The following is a 22,636-nucleotide window of genomic DNA, read 5'->3' as shown; positions in this document are numbered from 1 at the left end:
AGGGTGCTGGCATCGACACAGAGACCACGCAGCAGAGCTTGTCCTGCAGCCTTTATTGCATGGGGCCGGCGGTGCTGGGTTCAGGGCAGGATGCAGAGGAGTGGGGGACACTCCTCCTCCGTGTCCCCCCTGCACAGGTACTGCAACTCCAGCTGCCGCAGCGCCCCGCCACGCTCCATGCCATCCGACAGCCTGCAGCAGGGGAAGGAGAAGTGGGCTGGGCGCAGCTCATCCCCCGAACCCTGCTCGGGCCCCCCAGGCTGGGGAAGCTACATTTGGCTGGTCCCAGGCCCCCTCCCCAGCCCCTGTGGCTGGGGGCCAGCCGGGGGTCCGGCGTGGGAAGCGCTGCCGGCAGCAGGATGTTTACCCTGCAGCTGGAGCGGCTCAGGAGGGACAGGGGCCCCGGCACCCGGCAGGACGGGGGCACGGTGAGGAGGGGGGGGCCGCTTACTTCTGCGCCCGCCGACGCGCCTGCGTCTCGGCGTCGTCCTTCGCGTCGTACAGCATCGTGGTGCCACGCAGCAGCTTGCTCACCGTCCACCCGTGCTCCCTCTGCAAGAACCGGGTGTCAGGGTCCGGCCCCACGCAGCCCCAGGACAGGGGGGTGGCCGGCACCGTGCTCACCTGTAGCCAGTCCAGCAGCTCCTGCACCGTCATCTCCTGCCCGTCCGCCCCCACGGCCCGCACCTCCAGGCGGTCCCAGCAGCTCCACTCCTTCCCCCGGTACTGCAAGGAGAGCGTGGGGCTGAGTACAGCGGGGCAGGGGCAGAGCCATCACCCCAGCACTGCTGTGGCCAGGGCTGGGCCCCGAGAGACGCACAAAGCCCCATTGAAGAGCTGCCCAGCCCCACACAATCCCTCTTCTTGTGTCTGTGGCTCCCAGGGCTTTGTGACCCCGGCTCTGGCCTGAGGGAGCTGAGTGCAGGATGCGGCCCCCCGCTGTCTGGCACGGCCGCCCTGCCATCTGCCCCCACCGCAGGCAGCACCAGCCCTGGCCCTGTCCCCGTCCCCACGGCACGGTGCTGGCACCAGGCTGCTGGCACCGAGCTGCTGCTCTCAGCTCCTGCTCCAGGCAGAAAGGCTTAACCCCATCCGCACTGCGGCACCACGGACCAGGCTGACCTCCCTGGCACCGTGCAAACCCCATCCCCGCACCACGAATGCCACCCACGCCAAGGCCACCAGCCCTTGGTGTGCTCGGTACGGGTGGCACTGCCGTCACACCACGTGTCCTGGCTCTGGCACACGGAGGTGCCGGCGGTTGACGTAGGGGTGTCGGGACCGGAGGGCACAGAGTGGCAACCTCCACGCAGGGACGGTGCCAACCATAGCCAGGACACCCCGAGGCTGTGGCACGGGGCCGGGCACCCGCGGATAGCGGGGCGCAGGCGCGGTGAGGCCACAGCCCGGCTGGACAGCCCAAAGCCAAGCTGGAGACGGCGCGGAGGCGTTGGAGGCGCCTCCCTCCCCCTCTTCCTGCCCCCGGCCCTGGGCCCCCCGGGCCAATCTGGTTCCAATCGGCGCTTCCTGCCGCGCAGGAAGGGCTGCCTCGCACGCCATAAACCCCCAGACAAAGGGGCCTCTATCGCCCAGACGGTCCCAATCTGGGCCTGCCCCCATCCCTGCCCCGCTTTCCCCCCTCCGGCAGCTGGGGGGGACCCCGGCCCCGCTCCCCCTGCAGCCCCGGGACCGGTGCCAGCTGCTCGCCGGCTGCCGCAGCTGCTTTTGGTGAGCCAGCTGCCAGCGGCTGCCGCAGCCACGGGGCTGGCCGGGGGGCTGCCGGGCACCCCGGGGGAGAGGGTCCTACCCAGTAGGTGGGGGGCTGCTCGGGCTCGACTCGGAGCAGGAGGCACTCGGACAGAAACAGGGTGCTGACGCGGTAGCAGCTGAGGACCTGGCACCTCCACACCAGTTTGTAGACCTCCAGGCACACCAGGCCGGCCACGGCTGCCGTGGTGGTGACAATGGCGGGCACGATGCGCCCGGCGATGCGCTTGCTCTGAGGACAGGAGGGGGGTGTCACCGGGTGCCCCGCGGGGACGGGGACCCCCAGGGCACCCCCCTCACCGTCAGCCAGTCGGCGGGGGGGATGCCGTAGTTCTCCGCACGCAGGTTGGACGCGGCCATGATGAAGTCCATGTGGGCATCGTCATCCTGCGGGGAAGAGCGCGGGGATGTCAGCATCCCCCAGGGCATCCCCCAGGGCATCCCCCAGGACACGGCCGCCACCTCCCCGAGCCCTGTGGCCACGGCACCTTCTCGAAGTGGATGGGCTCCATCACTCGTGCCCCCATGCCTCCACCTAGCTCCTGCCTCCACCGTGCCAGGTCCTGGGCGAGGTCCTGGGTGAGCTCCTTCGGCTGCCCAGGGTCTGGGGACACGGGGACATGGGGTCACAGGCCAAGAACCAGCACCAGCAGGCCTGCGGTTCCTGGCCTGTGTCCCCACGTTGCGCCACGGCTCCTGGGGACAGCGGCGTGCAGCAGCCTTACCCTCAGCCTCCTGCACCGCGTCTGTGCCCTCCGTGGTGGGGATGTGGAACCCGTCCTGGGGCACGAAGGATGGCAGCACCATGCTGCGGAGGATGTCCTGTGTGGCTGCGCGGTTGCTGCACGCTGGGAGCTTGTACATTTGGGCCCAGAGCCGGGCAGCAGCCTCGATGTATGCCACGTGTGCGTCCTGCAGAGCCACGAGCAGGAGGGGGGGTGGCCCCGGCAGCTCTGCCCCTTGTTGTGCTCCGGCACCCAGCGCGTACCCCTTGCCTCTCCCCAAAGCCCACCTCATCCCCTGCACCCCCACGGCTCTCCCCTGCACTCACATTGCTGGGGTCGAACGTCAGCGGATGGGGACAGCGCCTGTCCCCCGACCAGAATGGGACACCGGGGCTGCTTTCCTGGCACGGGGAAAGCAAAGTCAGGCCTGGAGACGCTTCTGGGGAGGGTGCTGTGGTGGGGGGCAGCCCCCGGGGGGTTATGCTCACGTGTGTGGGGGGGAAGGTGTGCAGCAGCTGGGCGATGGCATCGTGGTAGCGGCTCTGCCAGTGCCGGCGGGCCCAGCGCACGCAGTCCCCCCAGTCCCGTGGCCTCTCCTGCAGGCTCCTCCACACTCTCTCCGGCACCTCCAGGCCCTCCCGCTGTGCTGGCTCCTCCGGCAGCTCTCTGCAAAACCAGGCACCGCTGGCCTGCCTGCAGCGCTGCCGCGTACGGGACGCAGCTGCCCGGCCCCGGTCCCCATCCCTGGCGGCTCCCAGGTCCGCACTCACTCCAGGAACTGGTTCACGCTCTCTGCAGGCAGCTGGAAGAGCCCCTCGAACTCATCGCGAGCCCACTGCGCAGAGGGGACGGGGATGAGCAACGGGTGCCACATGGGGACCTGGCCCCGCAACGCGCTGCCAGCGCTATGGGACAGCGCCCAGCGGGGACAGCCGGTGGGGACGGGGCCCAGGCCAAGCTGGGCTCGGTGCTGGGACGTGAGGAAGGCGCTGGGGCTGCGCGGCGGCTCCCCGCAGGAAACAGCTGGGGCTGCATCCTGCCTGCAGGGCCGGAGAAACGGGAAGGGAAAACAAAAGGGCAGGAGCAGGGACCTGCGGCCTTACCTGCAGCGTGTGCTCGATGGCGTTGGGGTAGTACCGCAGGGTGCAGAGGGGGAAGGTCCCATCCGTGGAGCCCGTGGGCGTCTGCAGCGGCTTGGTCAGGGGGGGCACCATGGGCAGCACGTCTCCCCGCGCCCCCTCCGTGCCCGAGTCCAGCAGCGGCGTGCGGGAGCGTTTGCAGCGCCTCTCCAAGTAGGCGCCTGCAGGCAGCGAGGGCGGCGTGTGTGCCCCGGTGGTGCGGGGACACATGGGGGGGGCTCGGACCCTTCTGCCCCCCGGTACTCACGGGCCTCCAGCGTGTCCACGGCGCTGACGACGCCGTCCAGCTGCTGGAAGAAGTCGTCCCCGTAGAGCTGCTCGGTGCCGGGCCCCACGTGGTTCTGGTGAGCCGTCACCTTCACGGCGGGGTTCATGCGCCTCACGGCCGCGGCGGCCACCTCTGCTTTCGGCTTCTACAAGGGCACAGAGCGGGGGGGCAGCTCCCAGGTCCCCGGGGAACACCCGGCCCTGGGCCACCCGTGGGACGAGCGGGAGCTCACCGACACGTCCGCTGCGCGGAAGAGGAACTGCCGGTGCAGGTTGGAGTCTGCCACCATGTCCATGTCGGTGACGGTGATGTCCCCGCCCGGCCCCGCTGCCAGCCCCATCATGGCAAAGTTCTTGAGCAGCTCGCAGCCGATGGCACCGGCCCCCACCTGCTGGGGCAGCGCCGCTGCAGCTCCGCGCACCACTCAGGTTCCCCGCCGGCCCCCCGGCCCCACACCCTGCTCACCACAAAGAACTTCTGGCGGCCCAGCTCCTCCTGGAAGTTGGCCCCAAACACGGCGATCTGGCCGTCGTAGCGGGATCCCCTCTGTTGGGACGGGGGGGCCGTGTGAGCGGGGCTGACCGCAGCACTCCCGGCACCCAGCGGCCATGGGGACTCACGGGCTCGCAGTCCTCCTGCGTCAGTCCCGCAGCCCCCTCCATGGCCAGGCACTCCAAGGCGTCAAAGTAAAACCACTGGTCCAGGGGCAGGAGCTTCCTTGTGATGGCCTGGGGTGAGCAGGGCCTCGTTAGCTCCGTGTCCATCCAGTGGGGCTCCCCGTGCCCCACGCCGAGCACCCAGCCTCGCTCTGCAGCCGGCGGAGTGCGGTGTCCCCAGGCAGGCAGCAGGTGCCCTCTCGTGGCCACCGAGCACCACGGGACAGCCGTGCCAAGCCGTGCCGAGCCGTGCCACCGGCCTGCCGCGTGTGGGACCCCACAGTGGGTCCCTGTCCCCAGCTGCTCACCTTCAGAGCCTCCTGGGCAGCCAGGGCGCCGATGAAGGACGCCACGGGGCACAGGTCCCCCGCGCTCACGCTGGCGAACGCCCGCACGACATCCTCGTCCAGGGGACCCAGCAGTGCGCCCAGGCTCCGTGCCAGCTCCAGCACCCGCTCGGCGTCCGCCTGGGGGAAGAGGGTCGAGGGCAGCCCCGGAGAGGGGCAGGAGGGCCAGAGGGGCTGGGAAGGGTCAGGACGGGGACTCACTGGGTCCCGGGGCTGGGGCAGGCGGCCCCGCTCCTCGCGGAAGGCGTGCAGGGCCCGGAAGGCGGTGTGCAGGCTGCGGCTGCGCTGCAGCTCCGCAGGGCTCCTCACTGGGATCTCGGGCATCGCCAGTGCCTGGCGCAGGGACTTCTGCCAGCACCATGCAGGGATTGTGGGGACGGGAGCTTTTTGGGGGCATGGAACCACTTGTAGGTTCCCTGCCACCCAGGGGGCAGCACGGAGGGGCAGGGGGGGACACATACATGTAAGTGCTCCTGGTTCAATCGCACCTGCAAGACCTGCCCCCCGCAGCGGTAGGGTGAGAAGGCTCTCGTGTCACCGATCTCCAGGCTGAAGGTATCTGGGATGGAGAGGAGGGGATGGGCAGCATGGTCACCGCCGGGGACCCGCTGCAGCCCCCCAAGGCGGGCAGGCACTCACCCAGCACACGCACGGTGCGGGGCTTGCAGCCATTCAGCTCCGTCATGCCCTCCAGGCCAGAAAATGTCACCAGGTCGCCGTCACTGAAACGGTGGCCGCGTCCCTCCTCTGCCCTCGCACACGTCACGATCCCCGGGTTGCCCTGAGCAGGGGGAGAGGTGAGCACAAGGAACCCGATGGAGGCAACACCAAGCCACTGAAGTGTCCCAGGGAAAGCTGTGAAGCTGCAGGGGCACCGTGCTGGGGAGCAGGGGGGTGGCACGGAGCCTCCTACCTGGGAGATGTGCTGCACGGTGGCATAGAGCGGGTCCCCTTCTGCAGGGTCATCAACAACAAAACGCTCCCCGAAGTCACAGAAGAGCTGCCTGGGCAGGGACAGGGGGTGGCTTCGTTAAGCGGGAGCCTCGAGGAGCTCCAAGAGTGCTGCTGGGTCCTGCCCCGCCAGCAGGACAGGGACTCAGAGGGGACAGGAGGTGCCCGGGGCAGCAACGCTTCGGACACGGGAAATCCCTGCTAGACACGGGGACAAAGCCCATGCTGCAAGCGTGGTGGAGCATCACAAGGTCCTCGCTGCGGCACAACATCCCGGGGGTGCACAGCCCCCAGCCGCCGCATCCTGCCCCTCCGGGTGGCCGCCACATGGTGCCGAGGTCCCCCCCCCCAGCCACTGCCCCCCACCCTTACCCGGCCAGCCCCTTGGCGTCAGCCACGATGAAGCAGATGCCCTTGGTGTGGCAGATGTCCCCGACACGGAGCTGCTCCTCCAGCGGCGACTCGGTCAGCACGACCACCTGCACCAGGGTGGTCAGCAGGTGCCAGCACCCCGGGGCGTCCCCTGGCCGGGGTGCCAGGCTCACCTGGAAGGCGTCGAGGAAATCCTCCGACAGCTCCTCGGTGCTGACCGCCACCTCCACGTCGGGGTTCAGCTCGGCCAGCCGCCGCTGCGACGCCTGGACGTGGTCCTGGCCCACATCGCTCTCCTGCAGGAGGAACTGCGGGGCGGGCGGCAGCGGGCACCCCCGCAGGTTTGGGGTGCTGCCCACGCTGCTGGCGGCTCTCTGCCCACAACAGGTCCCTCCCCGCCTCCTGCACCCCTTACTGGGACCCCTGACCTGCAGCTGGGAGAGGGATCCCCCGGCGGTACCAACACCGTTCCCGTGACCCCCCATCCATTACTGGGATCTCCTCCACTGCTTGTACCCACACCCAGTGCTTTTACCAGGTCCCATTACAACAATACCTGCACCAGTCACTACCCACTCCCCTGCCCTATGCCCCTTAGGAGACACCGCCCAAACCCGTGCATGGGGCCCCAGCCCGTGCTCATTACGGGGACCCCTGCCCATGTCTGTACCCAGCACTAGGGCCCACACCCGTGCCTGCACCCATTACCAGGACCCTCACTGGTGCCCAGACTCATTACTGGGACCCCTGCTGACACCCGTAGGCATTGCTGGGACACCCGCCTGTACCTGCACACCTCACTGGGACCCCCCCCGTCCCCATACCCATTACCAGGACACCAACCCATGCCCGTACCCCATATCAGGACCCCCACCTGCACCCCTACAGCCCTTACCGAGCCCCCCGCCCACCCCCACCCCCCTCCCCATGCCCTCCCCGTGCCCTCCCCGTGCCCCTCGGTACCTGCCGTGCGCATCCTGCGGTGCCATCCCCCCGGGGGTCCCTGAGCACGACCCTCCCGGTCCCCGCCAGCACCAGCGCCGCCGCCACCTGCGCTCCGGCCCCGCGCAGCCCCGACACCAGCACGGCCGCCGCCCGCAGCTGCTCCCCGCTGTCACCGCCCAGCACGTACCTGGGGAAGGGGAGGGGAGGGGGGGACACCGCTCAGCACGGGGGGGGGGCACGGGATCGGGTCCCGGGGCCGGCTGCCCCCCGTTTTCCCCGGTGCCCCCCCCCCGGCACCCACTGCTGCCGCGAGTAGCGCGCCCCCGCCATGCGCCCGGCCCCGGCACCGCCCCGGGACGGTTGCGCAGGGGGAGGAGGAGGAGGAGGAGGAGGAAGGGGGAGGAAGGGGGAGGAGGAGGAGGCCGGGACGATGGCGGCGGGCGGCTGGGAGGCGCCGTGGAAGGCGCTGGGAGCGCTGGGCCGGGAGCTGGCGGCCGAGTGGGCGGCGCAGGACGTGCGGGCAGCGCTGTGCCAGCTGCTGCTGCTCTGGCTCGGGCTCAGCCTGCTGGGGATCCGCCTGGCCTGGAGGGCCTACGGGGGGGCCGTGGCCGCTCTCTGCTACCGCCCGGCCGCCCGCCGGCCCCCCCCCGGCACCGGCATCGCCACCGGCAGCGCCCGGCCCCGCGCCCACTCCCTGTCCCCCGCCGGCCGTAACGGCGCCGCTGAGCGGCACTGCCCGCCCCGGTGAGTGAGAGACCCCCCCCTGCGCCCCCAGCACTGCATGTCCCGTGCATGCCCCCCCCGTCCCCTCCCGTGTCCCCAGAGCAGTGTGGCCGCCGGGCATCCCAGTATAGCCCAGTGCATGGCTCCCATGTCCCCAGACCAGTGGACCCACCGTGTGTCCCCCTGTGCTGTGCCCCCATCCCAGTGCATGGTCCTCACTGGCCCAGACCAGTGAAACCCCTTGTGTGTCCCCCCAGACTATACCCTCATCCCAGTACACCCCAGTACATGCTCCTCCATCCCCAGACCAGTGAACCTCCCCTGTGTCCCCCTGGGCTATGCCCCCATCCCAGTACACCCCAGTGAATGGCCCCCAGGTCCTCATGTCCCCAGACCAGTGGACCTTCCGTGTGTCCCCTAAGCTGCACCCCATCCCAGTACACCCCAGTACATGCCCCCCCATCCCCATACCAGTGAACCCCCGTGTGTGTCCCCAAGGCCATGCCCCCTCCCAGCACCCCCTGAGCATCCCCCAGCCCAGTATGACCCTGTACGTGCCCCCTCCAGCCCCCTGTGTCCCAGCAGGTGTCCCCCCTGCTCACGCTGCCCCTCTCCGCAGGGAGGGCCCTCCAGCTGAGCCGGGGAAGACGCACCGCGAGTGAGCAGCGCCCGCCGTGCCCGAGGCCGCCCGCACCATTAAAGCTCTGTGCCCCCGCCCCGCTGCCCCGGCTTTGGGATTCACCACGAGACGAGGCCAGCGTTGTGAGGCAGCGGGGTTTAATGGGGCCGGGCCTCACTTGGCCACGTAGTAGTGGGTGGGCACAAAGGGCATCTTGGTGACCAGCGCCGGGTGCTGCTTCTTCCTCACCTCCACGGCGAGCGCGGTGCCCGGGCGGCTGTGCGCAGCCTCCACGTACCCCATGGCGATGTTCTTGCCCAGGGAGGGCGAGGGGCACCCGCTGGTCACCGTGCCTGGGGACACCACGGGAAGGTGAGCGGGGGCTGCCGGTCCCAGACACCCCCCAGCGATCCCCCCAGCGCCGCCCCCACGTACCCACAGGCCTGCCCTCGGGGTCCAGGATGACTGCGTGTGGCCGGACGGGCGGCCCCACCGAGGTCAGCCCCACGCGCCTGCGCTTCGGCTTCTCCTTGGCTTGTGCCATGATGATGGCTGCGCCGGGGAAGTCCATGGCCGCACGCCGGCGCTTGCCTGCGGGACGGAGAGGGGCGAGGGTCGGTGTGGGGGCTTCCCCACGCTTTGCAGTGCCCGGCGACGCCTGTGGGGCGGTTGGGTTGGAGGAGGCGGTGGTGGACGCGGCCTGGACCTACCCAAGGTCCACATCAGCCCGGCCTCGGCTGGCGTGGTGGTCTCATCGATGTCGTTCCCGTACAGGCAGAGCCCGGCCTCCAAGCGCAGGCTGTCCCTGGCCGCCAGCCCCGCCGGCCACACCTCAGGGACACCCAGCAGCCGCTCAGCCAGCTCCACTGCCTGCCCCGCGGGCACCGAGATCTGCACGGGATGGGGACAGGGACGGGGACGGCAGGGGCAGGGTCAGCGGGGCACGGCGTCCCACCGGGACCAGCCTCCTCGGGGTGTCCCCGCTACCTCCACGCCGTCCTCGCCCGTGTAGCCGCAGCGCGTGACCCGGCAGCCCGGCACGCCGAAGACGGTCGTGGTGATGCTGGTCATGAAGGACAGCTTGGCCAGGTCGTCCGACAGCCCTGCCTGCAGCACCTGCGCCATGGAGGGGCCTGGGGGGACAGGTGGCTTTGAAGAGGGGACAGCGCCTGGGCGAGGTGGGACACGGGGAGGGGAGCCGGGCGGAGGAGGCAGGGCCGTCTGAGAGCCCCACAGGACGGCGGGTCCCAGGGTGAGACCCCCCTGCGGCGATGCCTGGTGCCAGCCCTCGTGGGGGCCCTGCTACCTTGCAGAGCCAGCAGCGCGTTGTCTGACACCTCCAGGTGCACGTCACTGCCGGCAGCGCGCAGCTCCGCCACTCTGCCCTGCAAGGGTGACAGCGGGCTGGTGGCACGGGGACAGCCTGCAGCCAGCCCCACGCGTGGCCACCTGAACCACGGGGAGGGTGCTCCCCCCGTACCTTCATGATGGCCAAGTCCTTGTCGGCACAGCCCGCGTTGGACACCACGTAGAGGTGCTCCTCTGCCGTGTTGGTGACAATGAGGTCGTCCACGATGCCACCGCGCTCGTTGGTGAGCAGCGTCAGCGTGCCCTGTGGGACGGCACCCTAGGGAGCGCGGGCAGGGCGCCCGGCCCCGCACCAGGCGGCACCATGGGGGCCCTCTGCCCCTGCTGGGCCGGGTGCCAGGTGCCCCTCGCCCCCACGTCCCCCCCCGGGCACGTGGCGCTCCTGGCCCCGTACCTGGCCCGGCTTCAGCTCGGCGATGTCCCCCACCACCAGGCTCTCCAGGAACTTGACGCGGTCCCGGCCGTACACCCGAGTCTGGAGGGGGCCGGGGGGGTGAGATAGGGTGCGGGGGGCGGCAGAGGGACCCCCTCCCCGCTGTCTCCCCCCCCCCTTCCTCCCGCTACCTGCAGCATGTGGGACACGTCGAAGAGGGAGCAGTGGCTGCGGGTGTGCAGGTGGGACTCGAGGTGCCCGCGGCCGTACTGCACGGGCAGGCTCCAGCCGGCGAACGGCACCATCCTGCCGCCCCGGGCCCGGTGCAGGGCGTCCAGCGGCGTCCGTTTCAGCCCCCCCGGCTCGGCCCGGCCCGGCTCGGCCCCGACCCCGGCCCCGCTCAGCGCCGCCGAGCCCGGGCGGCCCCGGCAGAGCGCGGCGCAGACCCCGACCCGCAGCATCCTCCGGTCCCGCTCCGGCCCGACCCGCCCCGGCTCGGCCCAGCACGGCTCTGCCCGCCCCGCCGGGGCTCCTGGGACATGCGGCCCGCCCCCAGCACCGCCCCCAGACCCAGAGACGAGGCACAGCGGCAGCGCCACAGCAGCGTTTATCCGGGGCTCTTCCCCCCCCCCCCCTGCGGCCGCGGAGCGAAGGGCGAGGAAGGCGAGGGGCGAAACCCCCCGGGGGGGCTCTCGGGCACGGCAGGGTCCACGCCGGGTCCCGTCGAGGCTCAGGTGTAGGAGAGGAGGTTGACATCGTAGCAGCCGTCCACCTGCGGGGAGAGAGCTGCCGTGGGTGCCCGCGGTCCCCCCGTTACGAGCGGGGCGCTGGGGGCACTCACGTCGAAGCGGCCGATGCGGGCGGCCGCCTGGCGAGCCCGGATCACCTCCGTCAGCACCCACATTTGCTGCACCTCCGTCGACACCTTCTCCGGGTCGGGGAGCTCCTGCGGAGAAGCAGGAGCGATGCTGTGGGGCACCATCGCCCGGCACCGGTTTGCCAAGGCGGGGAGAGGGGGGCCCCAGCGTAGGAAAGCAGCAGCTGGGAACAAGGTGACCCCGAGCCTGGCACGGTGAGAGCGTGACCTGTCCCCTCTGGCAGGCATCCAGAGCAAGGACGTAATCTGGCTCATTAGCTAATAATTAAAGACATAATCGCACAGTCCAGAGTTTCAGCCTTTGGGCCTCACAAGCTCGGCCACGGGGTTTGGAGCCGCTCCTGGGGCCCAGCGGTGCCAACCCCAGTGCCTGGAGGGGGCACACAGCGGGGACAAACCGAGGGACCCAGCCCCTCCTTGGCACAACTCCAGCACCCGTCACAGCAGGTCACTGCCGGGCATGTGCCCCTGCTCTCCTGGGACTTTGCTCGCTCAGGGCCACCCCCGGGGGTGTTGCCTCCCCGATGCCGTCACGGCTGGGCAGTGCCACGCTCTCCCTGCCCCCCCTGCCACCGCTGGGGACCCACGGGGCTCCTCCTGTCCCCCAGTGCCCCACCAAGTGATGCTGTGTGCCTGCCAGTCCCAGCGGGATGCTCTCATCCCTGGCTGGATTTAACGTCTCCGATCACGTGTCCTGGTGTTTTTTTTTTTCTTTCTTTTCCTTCTGAACTCTGCGAGCTGCTCCCAGCACCAGGCTCGCCGGGCACTTTGGAGCACCCAGACGGCTCCTGGCTGGGCCCTGGAGCTGGCAATGGGCTGGGACAGAGCTGGCAGCCTCTTCGGTGGAGGTGGTGCCAGGATTTGGGATCTCCTCCTGGGATGGGAGTATCACCCACCCCGTCCTGAGCTCTGAGCATCCCTGTGCTGCCGTGTGCTGCAGCACTGCCTGTCTCGGTGCTCTGCCACCCTGCTGCAGCCCGCCCAGAGGCGCACACAGCCCCCAGCCGCTGAGCCCCCCACAGGCAGCCCAGTTCTTTGGGCTTCGGAGTTACGGACCAGTTCAAGTCAGAACACCAAAATTTCAGCCAAATTCACAGCTCAAGCAGGCTGCTCCGGGTAGGAGGCCGTCAGGGCTGGGTTGGCTACGGCTGGCAGCCTCGCATCAGTTCCCAGCCATGGGTGGCAAAACCCCACAGCATGCGTTTGCCTCTTGCCCTGCCACCGCGTGCCTTGAAGCGGAGCAGCCTCGGGGGGGGCTTTGCCCTCCGGCAGCCCCCTGCCCACCCCAGGTGCCTGCTCCCTGGTGGGTGCTTGCTGCCGCGCTGACACCACTCACCCTGTGCGGGCTGGCCGGCTGCTCCGGGGGGGTCAGCTGGGAGAGCCAGGAGGGGAAATCCTGCTGGGGGCTCTGCGACAGATCCAAAGGGTCACCCCGATCCAAAGGGTCACACCGCGGGTGCTCCCCACCCACCCCTCATGCCACGCTTTGCCCCCTCCCCAGTGTTTATGGGTGCAAGTAAAGGGGCACAGCCCCTGCATGCCGCCCACCCCAGGGCACGGTCCCCAGGCATCCCGGGGGACCCCCATGTGCCGGGGGGGGTCACCTTTTGTGCCGGGGGGAACACCTGCAGCTCCTCGATGCTGAAGTGCAGCCAGGCCGGGGAGGGCTGCCGCAGGATGAAGCGCAGCGCCGTCACCTGCTCCATGGCACACAGCATCTGCGGGGACAGGGGGCCGTCAGGGGCTGGGGGGGGGGGGCACAGGGGGGCTGGGGGAGGGGGGTCCGGGGAGCGGGACCTGGTGCCGGCGGAGCGAGAAGTAATCCTGGGAGCCCTCCTCGGTGTGCGGGCTGGGCATCAGGCGGTGGTCGCGGAGGCAGGTGACCCACCTGCGGGGCCCGGGGGGGCCGGCCCGCTGCACCCGCAGGCTGAGGAAGGCGGTGTAGAAGTTCTTGAAGACGATCTCCTGCACCTGCGGGGAGCGCCGCGCGTCACGGCACCGGGCACCGGGCACCGGGCATTGCGCACCGGGCACCGCGCATTGCGCACCGGGCACTGGGCATTGCGCACCGCGCACCGGGCACCGCGCACCAGGCACCGCGCACCGCGCACCGCCACCCTCCCCGCCCGGCCCCGCACTCACATCGGCGGCGCCTCCCCGGGGGAAGCGCAGGTCGATGACGGCCACCCCGGGCCGAGCCGCCTCGGCCCCCCCGGGCAGCTGCAGCGCGGCGGGGGCGCGGGGGGCGCAGGGCAGCGGGGCGCGGCCCGGCCCCGCCGCTCCCGACATGGCGGAGCCCGGCACGGGGCGCGCGGCCGCCAGGGGGAGACACCGAACCGGGCGCGCTCCCGACGCGCCCTTCACGCCGCCCCCCCCCCGCGGTGGCGCGCATGGGCTGCGATATGGGGGGGGGGGGGGGGGGGGCAGCGGGAGCGCGCCCCGGCCGCCTCCTTCCGTCCCCCCGCGGTGTCTCGGGGTCCCCCCGGGAGCGCAGCCGGCTCCTCGCCCCGCCTCGGGGCTGCAGCGGTGGGGAAAATGGTAAAAAAGCTGTGTTTGTGCCCAAACGGAGCCCGCCGGGAGGGCAGGAGGCAGCCCCCAGGACAGAGGCCAGGAGGACGGAGGCCGCGAGCTGGCAACGAAGAAGCTGAGCCCGTACAAAGTGCTGTCAGCGTTACCGATTTTTAATTATATTTATAGATATTTTTTAATAAAACGATTCGAGGCTGTATCAAAAATTTAGTAAAAAAATTAGATTTGAGAGTTCACTGATTGTTTGACTATTCGCTATCCTTTTTTTTTTTTTCCTTTTTTTTTTTTTTTTTAATCTCCTCGTTAAACTTTTCCAGGAGCCGCGGGGCTGTGCCCACGGCCGCGTGGCCGGGCAGCCAGGGCGGCCCCCCCGGGGTCACCCTGATGGAGAGGAGTCCCGGTGGAGAGATGGCAGTGTGCTACGGAAACCCCCCTCTGTCCCCAAAACGCCCCACGGAGAGCTTTTTTTCCTTACAAAAGCCCCCTCAGCCCCGGCACCCACCCTCGCACGGGCTCCTTGCTGGAGCCCCCCCGTAGGCAGCAGCCCCGTGCCTACGGCACCCCGGCTGCTCTGACTCGACTGGTGGCTACTCCATGATGCGTGAGAAAAATAGGATTTCTTTGATTAAAAAATAAAGTAAAAACAACAAAACAAAAACAAACAAACCAAGAAACCGATCTCCCCCTAGCGACAGGGCTGGCTGGCCTCTAGGCCCCCCCTCTCCCTAGGCCTGGAACACCCCCGGAGCTTATTTGTAGCATAGCGCTTCCCCCCCCAGCCCCCAAAACTATATAGATAGGAGTTTAGGTAAACAGTAGATTAACTGTAAAAACTTAAAACGTCAACTTCAGAAAGTCCCTTGAATTTAATTATTTTTAGGCTACCTTTCATGTTACGTCCTGTAGCTAGACACACGTGAATAGAAAAAACAGTACAGTTAGTGTTAAAGGCAAACAGCGGAGACCCAGAGTGCCACCCCAGTGCTGCCTGCTCGTCCCCCCCTCCCTGCCCTCTGCGCCGGCCCCGGCCGCATCCGGACCCCGGCGCCAGAAAGACGGATTTTGAGCCGAGAATTTCTCTAGGAATAAAATAAAACCAAAGCTTGTTAGGCAAAAATAAAACAAGTGTCCCCCAGGTTCCACGAGCACTCTGGTGTGGCGGGCGCAGCCGGAGGGGGCCTGCTCGGGAGCGGGCTGGGATTTGGGCTTCCCGGCTGGCGAGGGGGCTGCCGGCCCACAGACAGCACCGGTGTGGGACCGGAGGCCCCTTCTCCCCCGATGGTGTCCGGTTCGTTAAGGGGGGACGTAGGGCGGCGGGGAGCGGTAGGGGGTCATGTTCTTCGGGCGGGAGCCCTTCCCCTCCATGGGCGCGGTGAAGGGGGGGGGCGGCTGGTAGGGCGGCGCGTTGGGGTCCTCGTCCCGCAGCGGCGTGTACTCCCCGATGGTGTCCTGGTTGAGCGGCGTGGTCTCCGGCATGCTCTGGTTCGGGTACTCCGGGGGGGGCAGCGGGGCTTTCTCCTCCTGGAGGATGAGGGGCATGCTGGACGACGGCGGAGGCTTGGAGTCGTCCAGCTCATCGGCGAAGATGATGGGCACGCCCTTCTTGATGAAGGTGGCCTGGTCTTCGATGGTGAGCTTGCCTTTCCTCTTCTTGCGGTAGCAGATCATGGCGATGATGCCGGCCACCAGGAGGATGGCGGCCACCACCACGGCAGGGATGACGGTGTGCAGGTACACGTCATCCTCGCTGCTCTTCTCCGGGTCTTTGCCGGCCGCCAGCGTTGGCGTTGCCTCCGAGATCACCCGGCCGTCCTTCGTCACGGGGATAAACTGGATGTGCCTGCAGCTGCCGGAGCCGACCACCGACACGTTCAGAGGCTTGAACTCGGGCTGTAAGATGTTGGAGAAAGCCAGGCTCGGCCCCCCCGAGTCGTCTGCAATCTTTTTGCTCAAAGTCCGGATCTGCTCCCGGGGGCAGGGCTCGACAGGCAGCGTGTTGTTCGTCCATTCCACCACGATGGAGCCTTTGGCAATGTCCTGCACCGTGATGGTGCTGCTGTTCCTGTCGCCGAACGCCAGAGCCAGCTTCTTCACCAGCAGGATCTTCTTGTTGATGTCATTCACCACCGCGTTGTGGTCTCCTTCCAACCTGGCCTTGAACTTCACTGGAGACTTGTCCCCATGCGGGCGTTTATGGACGTGGATTTCAAAGGCATCCACGGCAAAGAGCCCGCCTTTGTCTGTGGCATACATGAAATACTCGTGCTTCCCGATGTGGTTGTGGTCTGGCATGCCGTACATGAGCTGGCTTGTGCTGTTGAACTGGACCCACGAATTCTCCTCCAACATTTGCTGCTCCTTCAGCTTCAAGGTCAGCTGCAGCTTGTCAGTGGTGGTGTCTTCCTTATCGTAAAAGGTATCTGAGGGTATTTTAACCTCAAAGTAAGTGCCCTCCCACGCGTCAACCCTGTCGATGTGGTTTGTCAGCTTGGGTGGCTCGTTGGGCTCCCAGGGCCGGGGGATGCCGCTGGCTGTGGTGCGTACGCGGCTCGGCGGGGAGGCAGTGGTCAGCTTGGAGATCGGGGATCTGGTGGTGCTGGGAGGCTTCGTCGGACGGGGCGTTTTGGGCCTTCGAGTAGGCCTGCGCGTCGTCACCGTGGAGGAATCGGTCGTGGATGGCGTGGCGGGCTTCACAGTGGAGACCCTGGGCTTCTTGGTGGTGGTCGTGGGCGGCGTGATCACCGCGGTGGGCTCTACGTAGCCAGGCATCGTGGGGCGAATCGGCACGGAGGCCGTACCCGTGCCTTCTATCACCCTGGTGGGCTGGATTGGTCCCAGCGTGGGTGTCTGGACGATGGGGCCCCTTGTTCTGATGGTGACCGTGGGCTTCCTCGGCAGCGGGATGGGCTCCCTGACGGGGGGCGCCGTCGTCTCCGTGGGGGGTGCTATGGCAGGCGACGTCGGGGTGGGGACGATCCTCGTCGGGGGCTCTTGCGCGGCGGTGGTGGGCGGCCCGACGGCAGTGAGAGGCGTGGGGGTGGCGTTGATCTGCCGCCGCATCCTCTTGGGGAGGTGAGGTTTCTTGTTGGCGATGTGCCAGCCGACGACAGGGTAGCCGAGGCGGGCAGACATCGTTCCTTCCTTAGCAGGAGCCTCCACCTTGCTGATGTTGGGCACGCTGTTTTGGCTCAGAGAGCATCCCAGCTTCCACGAGAGTAAGGCCCCGTTTTCCACCACCTTCTTCGCATTTCCCGGGCCAGCCATGAAGGCTGACATGTCAAAGAGTTTGTTATTTACAACAGGAACCAACTTCATGTTGTGAAGCTCCACCTCCGAGAAGCTTCTCATTCTGTTGAGAAGTTCGATCCTCTGCTTTGGTGTCATTTTTGTTAAGTCGGCGTCCAAAATGACGGTCAGGACGGTCACCGGCTCTTCTGCGCCACACACGAAGGGCGCTGCCTCGCCCGTGTCTTGGGCCGCCACTCGCACCGACTGAGGCTCGTTGTGGTCTTCTTGGTGGACCTCAACGGAGAAGACGTTTGTGGTCTGCGGCACGTAGCTCCCGTTGGGGAAGGGCTGCAGCGTGGCCACCGAGATGTAGTGGACGCCCTTATCCGTGTCGAGGGGCAGCCCTTCCAGGGAGCTGCTCTCTGCATTCCAGTGCAACCAAGAGGGCAAGGACTCCTTCCCAGCTTCGGAGATCTACCAAAGAAGAGACAGAAGAAGGTGTTTTTAGCAGTACGGCATTAGGGTAGGTGCTACCAACAATAGCATTTAATCAAAAGAATCAAGGGAAAAAAAAAATCTGAAGGCTAATAACTGGCGAAGGAACCACCTGTCTGGAACAGGGCAGCCCGAGGCATCTCAGCGTGGTGACAAGGGCTGGCTCTGCAGGGTGTGCCGGTCCCAAAGGAGCCACAGGAGCTCATAAAGTCCCACAAAGGTCTCTCGCCAGACCCCTGACCTGCTTTGCCGACGTGGATTAGGCCCCGGTTCTGCCACAAGTGCCGAGAGCACGCCAGGACCAGCCACCTGCACGCTGTGCTGTGCTGAGCTGCACGTCCCTGCTGTGGGGTGCCTGGGGACACACGGGCACAGAGCGATGTCCCCCACTGCTGGCTGTGACACCGGGGTCTCTCTTCCCACCCCTGTATGCAAGAGCTCCAGGGAGAGGCTCATGGAGCTGCACCACGTCCAGCTCTTTGCTGGCTCTTTCTGTCCTTTTCACCTACGAAGAACAAAGCCTCTGCTTCAAAAGGGCGAGGAGAGGGAGAAGAGGAGGCTAACTGCGAGGGTAACACAGGGCCTGAAAGTCCTCTGGGGACTGAGCATGAGGAAGCTTTTGTGCAGGAGCAGCGGAGGGTTTCAGCCACGGCTGCAAGGGCACCACCCTCCTTCCTCTCATCTGCAAGGAATCAGCCTCGCTTTCTGCCAGCCCAGACAAGCTGGAGAGCACATCACGAGACACACGCTCGGTACACTTTATAGAGCAGAGTTTAAAGCTGTGAGCACATCTCTTCGTTAACTCCTAACAAGCGGTGTCAGAGCAGGGAATTCGGATTCCCGCTGGCACCAGCCGCAGAAAGCCAGCCCCAAAAAGCCCGGGCTCTGGGACATGAACATCCCTCTGCCCGACTTTGCCGTTTACCCGCTCGCCTGGCAGAAAGCAGCGGTTTTTGGCAGCGCTGCCGGCCCCCTCCTCCCCACCACATTACGAACAGAAGCTGCTTTTACCCCGGGGTGGCCTGGAGGAAAGCCAGCCCCCACCTGAGCTGGGCACGCGGTGCTGGCCCCCCTCTGGCAGGAACAAGGGGTCCTCCTGCGGCATCTCAGGCTCCAGAAGAGGACGTGGCCATGGCCTGGTGCTGCCCTGCCGGACGAGGAGGAGGCCTTGTGCCCGTGCCCCTCCTCACAGCTTGCACCATTCCCTGGCACCCCCAGGAACCCACCAAAAATGAAGCTGCAGGCAGGTTAACGCCCAGTACCCAGCTCCCCTAGGACACAAAACCAGGCCAGGCAATCACCTGCCAGGACAGCTTGTTCTAGCAGGGACGCGATGGCTGCAAAACATTTAGAAAACCACTTAAACCTGATTTAAAAACAGCTGAGCCAGCTTTTCAACCTGAGAGGACGTGCAGACTGCTTCCCGAGGCTCTGCAAAATCAGAAAAAAATCAAGTTTACGTGGGTTACGCACAGGAAAGCCGTGAAGATGCCCGTGGCTCCCCAGGGGGATTTTTAGGAAGGCCACAAGGGACAGCTCCCCAGCGCCAGGCTGTGCCTCAGCCCAGCTGTTAGGGTGCTGTGCTTGCGGCACTGTGAAACTACAGCCAAACCCTGGACTCTGTTCTAGCAATGTTTCCTCCAGATATTGCTTCAAACAGTATTTGTTAAGGCTGCTCAGAGTTAATGATTTGGGATCTCCAGTTTTCCTGTAAGAAGTTTCCCAGTGTTTCCTGCACACGGTAAACACCAGCCCTAAGCCCTGCCGCTTCCCACAAGGGCTCTGCTTTCAAAATAACTCATCTGTTGCTCAAGAAAAAAGACTGTCTTTGTTTTCCTATTATTTGAGATAATTGCAACTGAACGCTTATCGGCTACAGATTGCACAAGCCCAGCAGTGTATGGCAGACCATTACAAAATTAGCCATGTTCGCAGCTTTAAGTACGTGCAGTGGCCTGGCTGGCTTTGCAGACCCAGCTCACAGAGTCCCCGCAGACACACAGGGGCTGTTATTTTTAGGCTGGCCGGGAGCAGTCAGGCAGCTCGTACAGGAAGATAGCTCAATTTGATTTGGTTTTGAAACTTAGATCTCAAAGCCCTGTAGCTTGCAAGACAAAGACAAGAAAATGAAGTGAGCAAAGCTGTTGCCTCCAAGGGAATTCAGGCGCAAAAAAATAAAGCATTCTTGCCTACAAAAGTTCCCTCTAATCCTCCAAGTATTCGGTCCTCCTCCTCCTTCCATTGAATCCTGCAGAAAGGAGGCAGCAAGTCCTTTGCCAGGAGCAGGCTCGGGGCTCACCAGCACAGCCCCGCTGCCCTTCCCAGCCCATCCTGCGAGACCCCTGCCAGCAGGGGCAGCCGAGGACTCCGCATTTGTGCTTCCCGAGCGCCTTCCATCCAGTCAGTCCTGAAAAAATCCTGCCTGCTTTGGGGCAGGGGTGGGTGGGGATGCTCCTGCAGCTCCACCAGATCTTCCGCTGCCTCTTCTCCCTGCGCCCGGCTGCTGCTGAGACGCAGACCCAGCTGCTGGTGATTCCATCTGGAGTATCACCACCGATAACTCCCCTTCTTCTGGGTTGCTCCTTCGGCATTACCTGGACACACACGGCCAGTAAGGAGAAAAAACAAAACAGAGCCCTCTGCGTGTGAGCTGAACTGTGCTCAGGGCGGCTGACCCAGGCAGTGCTCGGGCTTCTGCAGGGGAAAGAAAACGGAGAGGAGACGATTCAAATGCAAATATAGCTGCAAAGAAAGAGTCAAATTTAAGCTGTTTGCCTAAGGCCAGGCTTCATCTCAGCCCGCTGCTAGGGGCAGCTTTGTCAGCAGGAGCAACAGGCAGCCTCAGCCCCACAGCTTTCCTGAAATGCAGAAATACAAGCTGGGCATCGTGGGGCTCGCCTGGCAAAAAGCAGCGGTGCCAGGCAGGTGGGCTCCTCTTGCAGCCTTCAGCTCCTGGATGTCACTGGGGGATTGGAGCTGCTGCCCCCAGAAAAAAACCAAACCTTTTGGCTGGGAAAGCTACGGGACAGCGAGGTGGTGGCGGAGGATATACCACGGGTCCTGGCCTTTTGGAGCTCGAGCCTCAGTCCCTAGGGACCCAGAAGGCAGCGCTGCGCTAACCTGTGTGTGCCGGTGACAACCTGGCCGCTCACCCGGCGTTCCCAGCACGGGGCAGGCAAAGACCCTGCCCGGGAAGCTGCTCCCTCCCTCCCTCCCTCTCTTTGTGGATGTGTGTTGGGCCGTGCTTCGCTCCGCCAGCTCCTTCCCATGGGCAAAATGGCCTCGCGCTGGGGCAGCTACGCCCAGCTCGTGCCATTCTCGCATCCTCCCACCCTGCCGGCTTCTCTTCCAGCTGCGCCTCCGCGCTGGCTGAAAGGGCACTATTCAGAGGCCCACTCTGCCTGGGCGAGGGAACACAACAGCTGTTTCACCGGGAGGTCACGACAAAACATTGAGTGTCCCAAGAAATGCCCCTTTCATCGGCTCGCGCGGCCGGCTTGGAAGGGTTTGTTTAGCCTCATTGTCAGAGCCCGCAGGCGCAGCTGCCCACGCCCCGCTTCCTCGCCCGGGCAGGGGGCGAGCGGGGCAGGAAAAAGCCTCAAACGGCCCAAAAAGAAAAGTTGAGTCGGTCTCTCCTTTCTGCACGGCTTTTTGTGAGCGAAAGGCCAAAGGGAAGCGAAAATACCACACGGCGGGGATGCCAAGCACCGGGGGTTTAGCGCTGCGGCCGCACAGCCCTGCAATTTCTCCCTGCGGTCAGCAGATTACTGGAAATCTGGCATCTGGGACAGTGGTGAGGAACGGCGAGCCCCATCCAGAGATCTCAGGTCAGCCCGTTCACAGGACTCCACCGTCTCATTTCAGTCTCCCCGGATGCTCAGGGCAGCAGCCCGTAAGAGCAGGACAAAACAAGGAACTTCCCGGCCCGGCTGCAAAGCTGGGTTATAATTAGATTGAGTCACTTTTTCCACTCCTCCAAATTCAGAGCTCGTTACTAAGCGTGCGCTGAAAATGCCAAATTCCCCGACTTTGTTTTGCTGCAGGAAAAAGATAAGCAGCCCCCTCAGCCCCCCAACAGAGATCTTATCAGCTCATCTTATCTCCCCGCTTGCAGCACCGTGGCAGAGCACAGCCTTGCCCAAGAAGCCCTTTGCCTGGACCTGTTCCAGACGCTGCCATTTCTCCCAGCACACTCCCTGCAAATAGCTGCTGGTGCTGTGCCTTTTAGTTGGGCAAAGTCTAAGAAAACCGAGGACCCTGGGAGCGAGATGAAGCCCAGCCAGCTCAGCGCACGGAGCCTTTTAGGATGCCCAGCTTGGCCACACAGCCCCTTGGGACTGTTTGCTTATCCCCCACTCTTGGAGAAATACCAGTGCTAAAATTCACATGCAGTTAAAAATCTGAAATAAGGAACACTGCAGGAGAAAAAAAACAAAACAAAACAAAACAGTATTTTGTGCTTCTCCTCCATAAAACTCCGCGTGCCCTGGTATTTCAAGGCTGGCTTCTGACGCCTGGCCCCTTGCCCAGGTCGCCGCCTCGGAGCAGGGGCTGGCATCGCGCACAGCACATCTCAGCGTTAGGGCTCCTGCGACTCCAGCTCCACGGATCCTGTCCATAAAAGAAGGTCCCTGCAGTCTGACAAGTAAAGCAGTTCGACAAACGCCACTCCAACAGACGGCAAACAGAACCACCCTCAGAAAGCCATTAGGGAGCATTATATTAGGAGTATTACATCTTAGGAAGCATTTAGAGGAATATTAGGGAGTATTTAGGGTGGGCAGGTGCTAACGGGATGCAACAGCCTCCTGCCAGCACCTGCAGCCTCCTTCCCTTCCATTCTGCCTTGGAGCCACTCACGCAAGGCGTTTCACAAAGGTGACACGTGCCCATGGGCCACGACACCCCTGGGCTGCCAGGAGAGGGCCAGGCGGCATCTTTGCTTCCCCAGGGGAAGGTGCAGCACGCTGCTCACACAGTGTGTGCTCCCTGCTGGGCCTGCTGACCGCTGTTAGGGATGCACAGGGGATGAGGAGTTCCCGAACTGTCGGATTTTAGGTGCTTCTGGGGAGGCACACGGAGCCCAGATGTCAGAAATGCTGCCTCTGGCTCCCAGCTCAGCATCAGAAAGCTTCTCCCAGACGTGGCGATGTCAGATGCTTTCGACAACAGTTCCCACTCCAGCCAGATCAACTCCTGGAAGCTGGGGTGGAGGTGGTCACCACACAAACACCCTCCTTGGTATGGCTTTTGT

General features: G+C 65.4%; 4 protein-coding genes across 11 annotated transcripts in view; 1 reads left to right on the top strand and 3 right to left on the bottom strand.

Moving 5' to 3' along the window:
* Positions 1–36: 36 nt before the first annotated feature.
* On the bottom strand, positions 37–7,601 carry UBA7 (ubiquitin like modifier activating enzyme 7). 2 transcript variants are annotated; one of them, XM_038185742.2, is made up of 24 exons: positions 7,472–7,601; positions 7,189–7,357; positions 6,399–6,533; positions 6,226–6,332; positions 5,816–5,906; positions 5,542–5,683; positions 5,364–5,461; positions 5,104–5,250; positions 4,864–5,022; positions 4,520–4,627; positions 4,365–4,445; positions 4,132–4,287; positions 3,879–4,044; positions 3,596–3,792; positions 3,263–3,327; positions 2,981–3,158; positions 2,819–2,893; positions 2,493–2,679; positions 2,256–2,371; positions 2,068–2,154; positions 1,808–1,999; positions 625–726; positions 452–552; positions 37–192 (listed from the first exon to the last, which is right to left on the bottom strand). In XM_038185742.2, the coding sequence occupies exons 1-24, from the start codon at positions 7,498–7,500 to the stop codon at positions 81–83; spliced, it is 3,000 nt and encodes a 999-aa protein (XP_038041670.2). In that variant the 5' UTR covers positions 7,501–7,601; the 3' UTR covers positions 37–80. The 2 variants fall into 2 exon arrangements, with proteins under 2 accessions (XP_038041670.2, XP_038041672.2); XM_038185744.2 differs by having other exon boundaries at positions 6,399–6,521.
* Positions 7,601–8,609, top strand: TCTA (T cell leukemia translocation altered). The gene is made up of 2 exons (XM_038185753.2): positions 7,601–7,914; positions 8,513–8,609. The coding sequence occupies exons 1-2, from the start codon at positions 7,601–7,603 to the stop codon at positions 8,553–8,555; spliced, it is 357 nt and encodes a 118-aa protein (XP_038041681.2). The 3' UTR covers positions 8,556–8,609.
* Positions 8,610–8,653: 44 nt separating this feature from the next.
* On the bottom strand, positions 8,654–13,537 carry AMT (aminomethyltransferase). Its single transcript, XM_027467944.3, has 13 exons — positions 13,273–13,537; positions 12,928–13,101; positions 12,735–12,848; positions 12,467–12,538; positions 11,095–11,199; positions 10,445–11,025; positions 10,275–10,355; positions 9,993–10,124; positions 9,819–9,897; positions 9,500–9,645; positions 9,223–9,403; positions 8,948–9,103; positions 8,654–8,865 (listed from the first exon to the last, which is right to left on the bottom strand). The coding sequence occupies exons 1-13, from the start codon at positions 13,520–13,522 to the stop codon at positions 8,687–8,689; spliced, it is 2,250 nt and encodes a 749-aa protein (XP_027323745.3). The 5' UTR covers positions 13,523–13,537; the 3' UTR covers positions 8,654–8,686.
* A 253-nt stretch (positions 13,538–13,790) lies between these two features.
* Positions 13,791–22,636, bottom strand: part of DAG1 (dystroglycan 1) — a 37,700-nt gene continuing 28,854 nt past the window's right edge. For all 7 annotated transcript variants that reach the window (XM_072044070.1, XM_072044074.1, XM_072044071.1 and 4 more), the window contains exon 3: positions 13,791–17,361. In XM_072044070.1, the coding sequence (XP_071900171.1) occupies positions 14,953–17,361 (2,409 nt within the window). In that variant the 3' untranslated portion in view covers positions 13,791–14,952. The remainder of the gene's footprint in view (positions 17,362–22,636) is intronic.

The sequence above is a fragment of the Anas platyrhynchos genome, chromosome 13 (assembly GCF_047663525.1).
Source record: "Anas platyrhynchos isolate ZD024472 breed Pekin duck chromosome 13, IASCAAS_PekinDuck_T2T, whole genome shotgun sequence".
Lineage (NCBI taxonomy): Eukaryota > Metazoa > Chordata > Aves > Anseriformes > Anatidae > Anas > Anas platyrhynchos.
The sequence above is the reverse complement of the archived record's forward strand: the minus strand, read 5'-3'. Positions and strand labels throughout refer to the sequence as shown.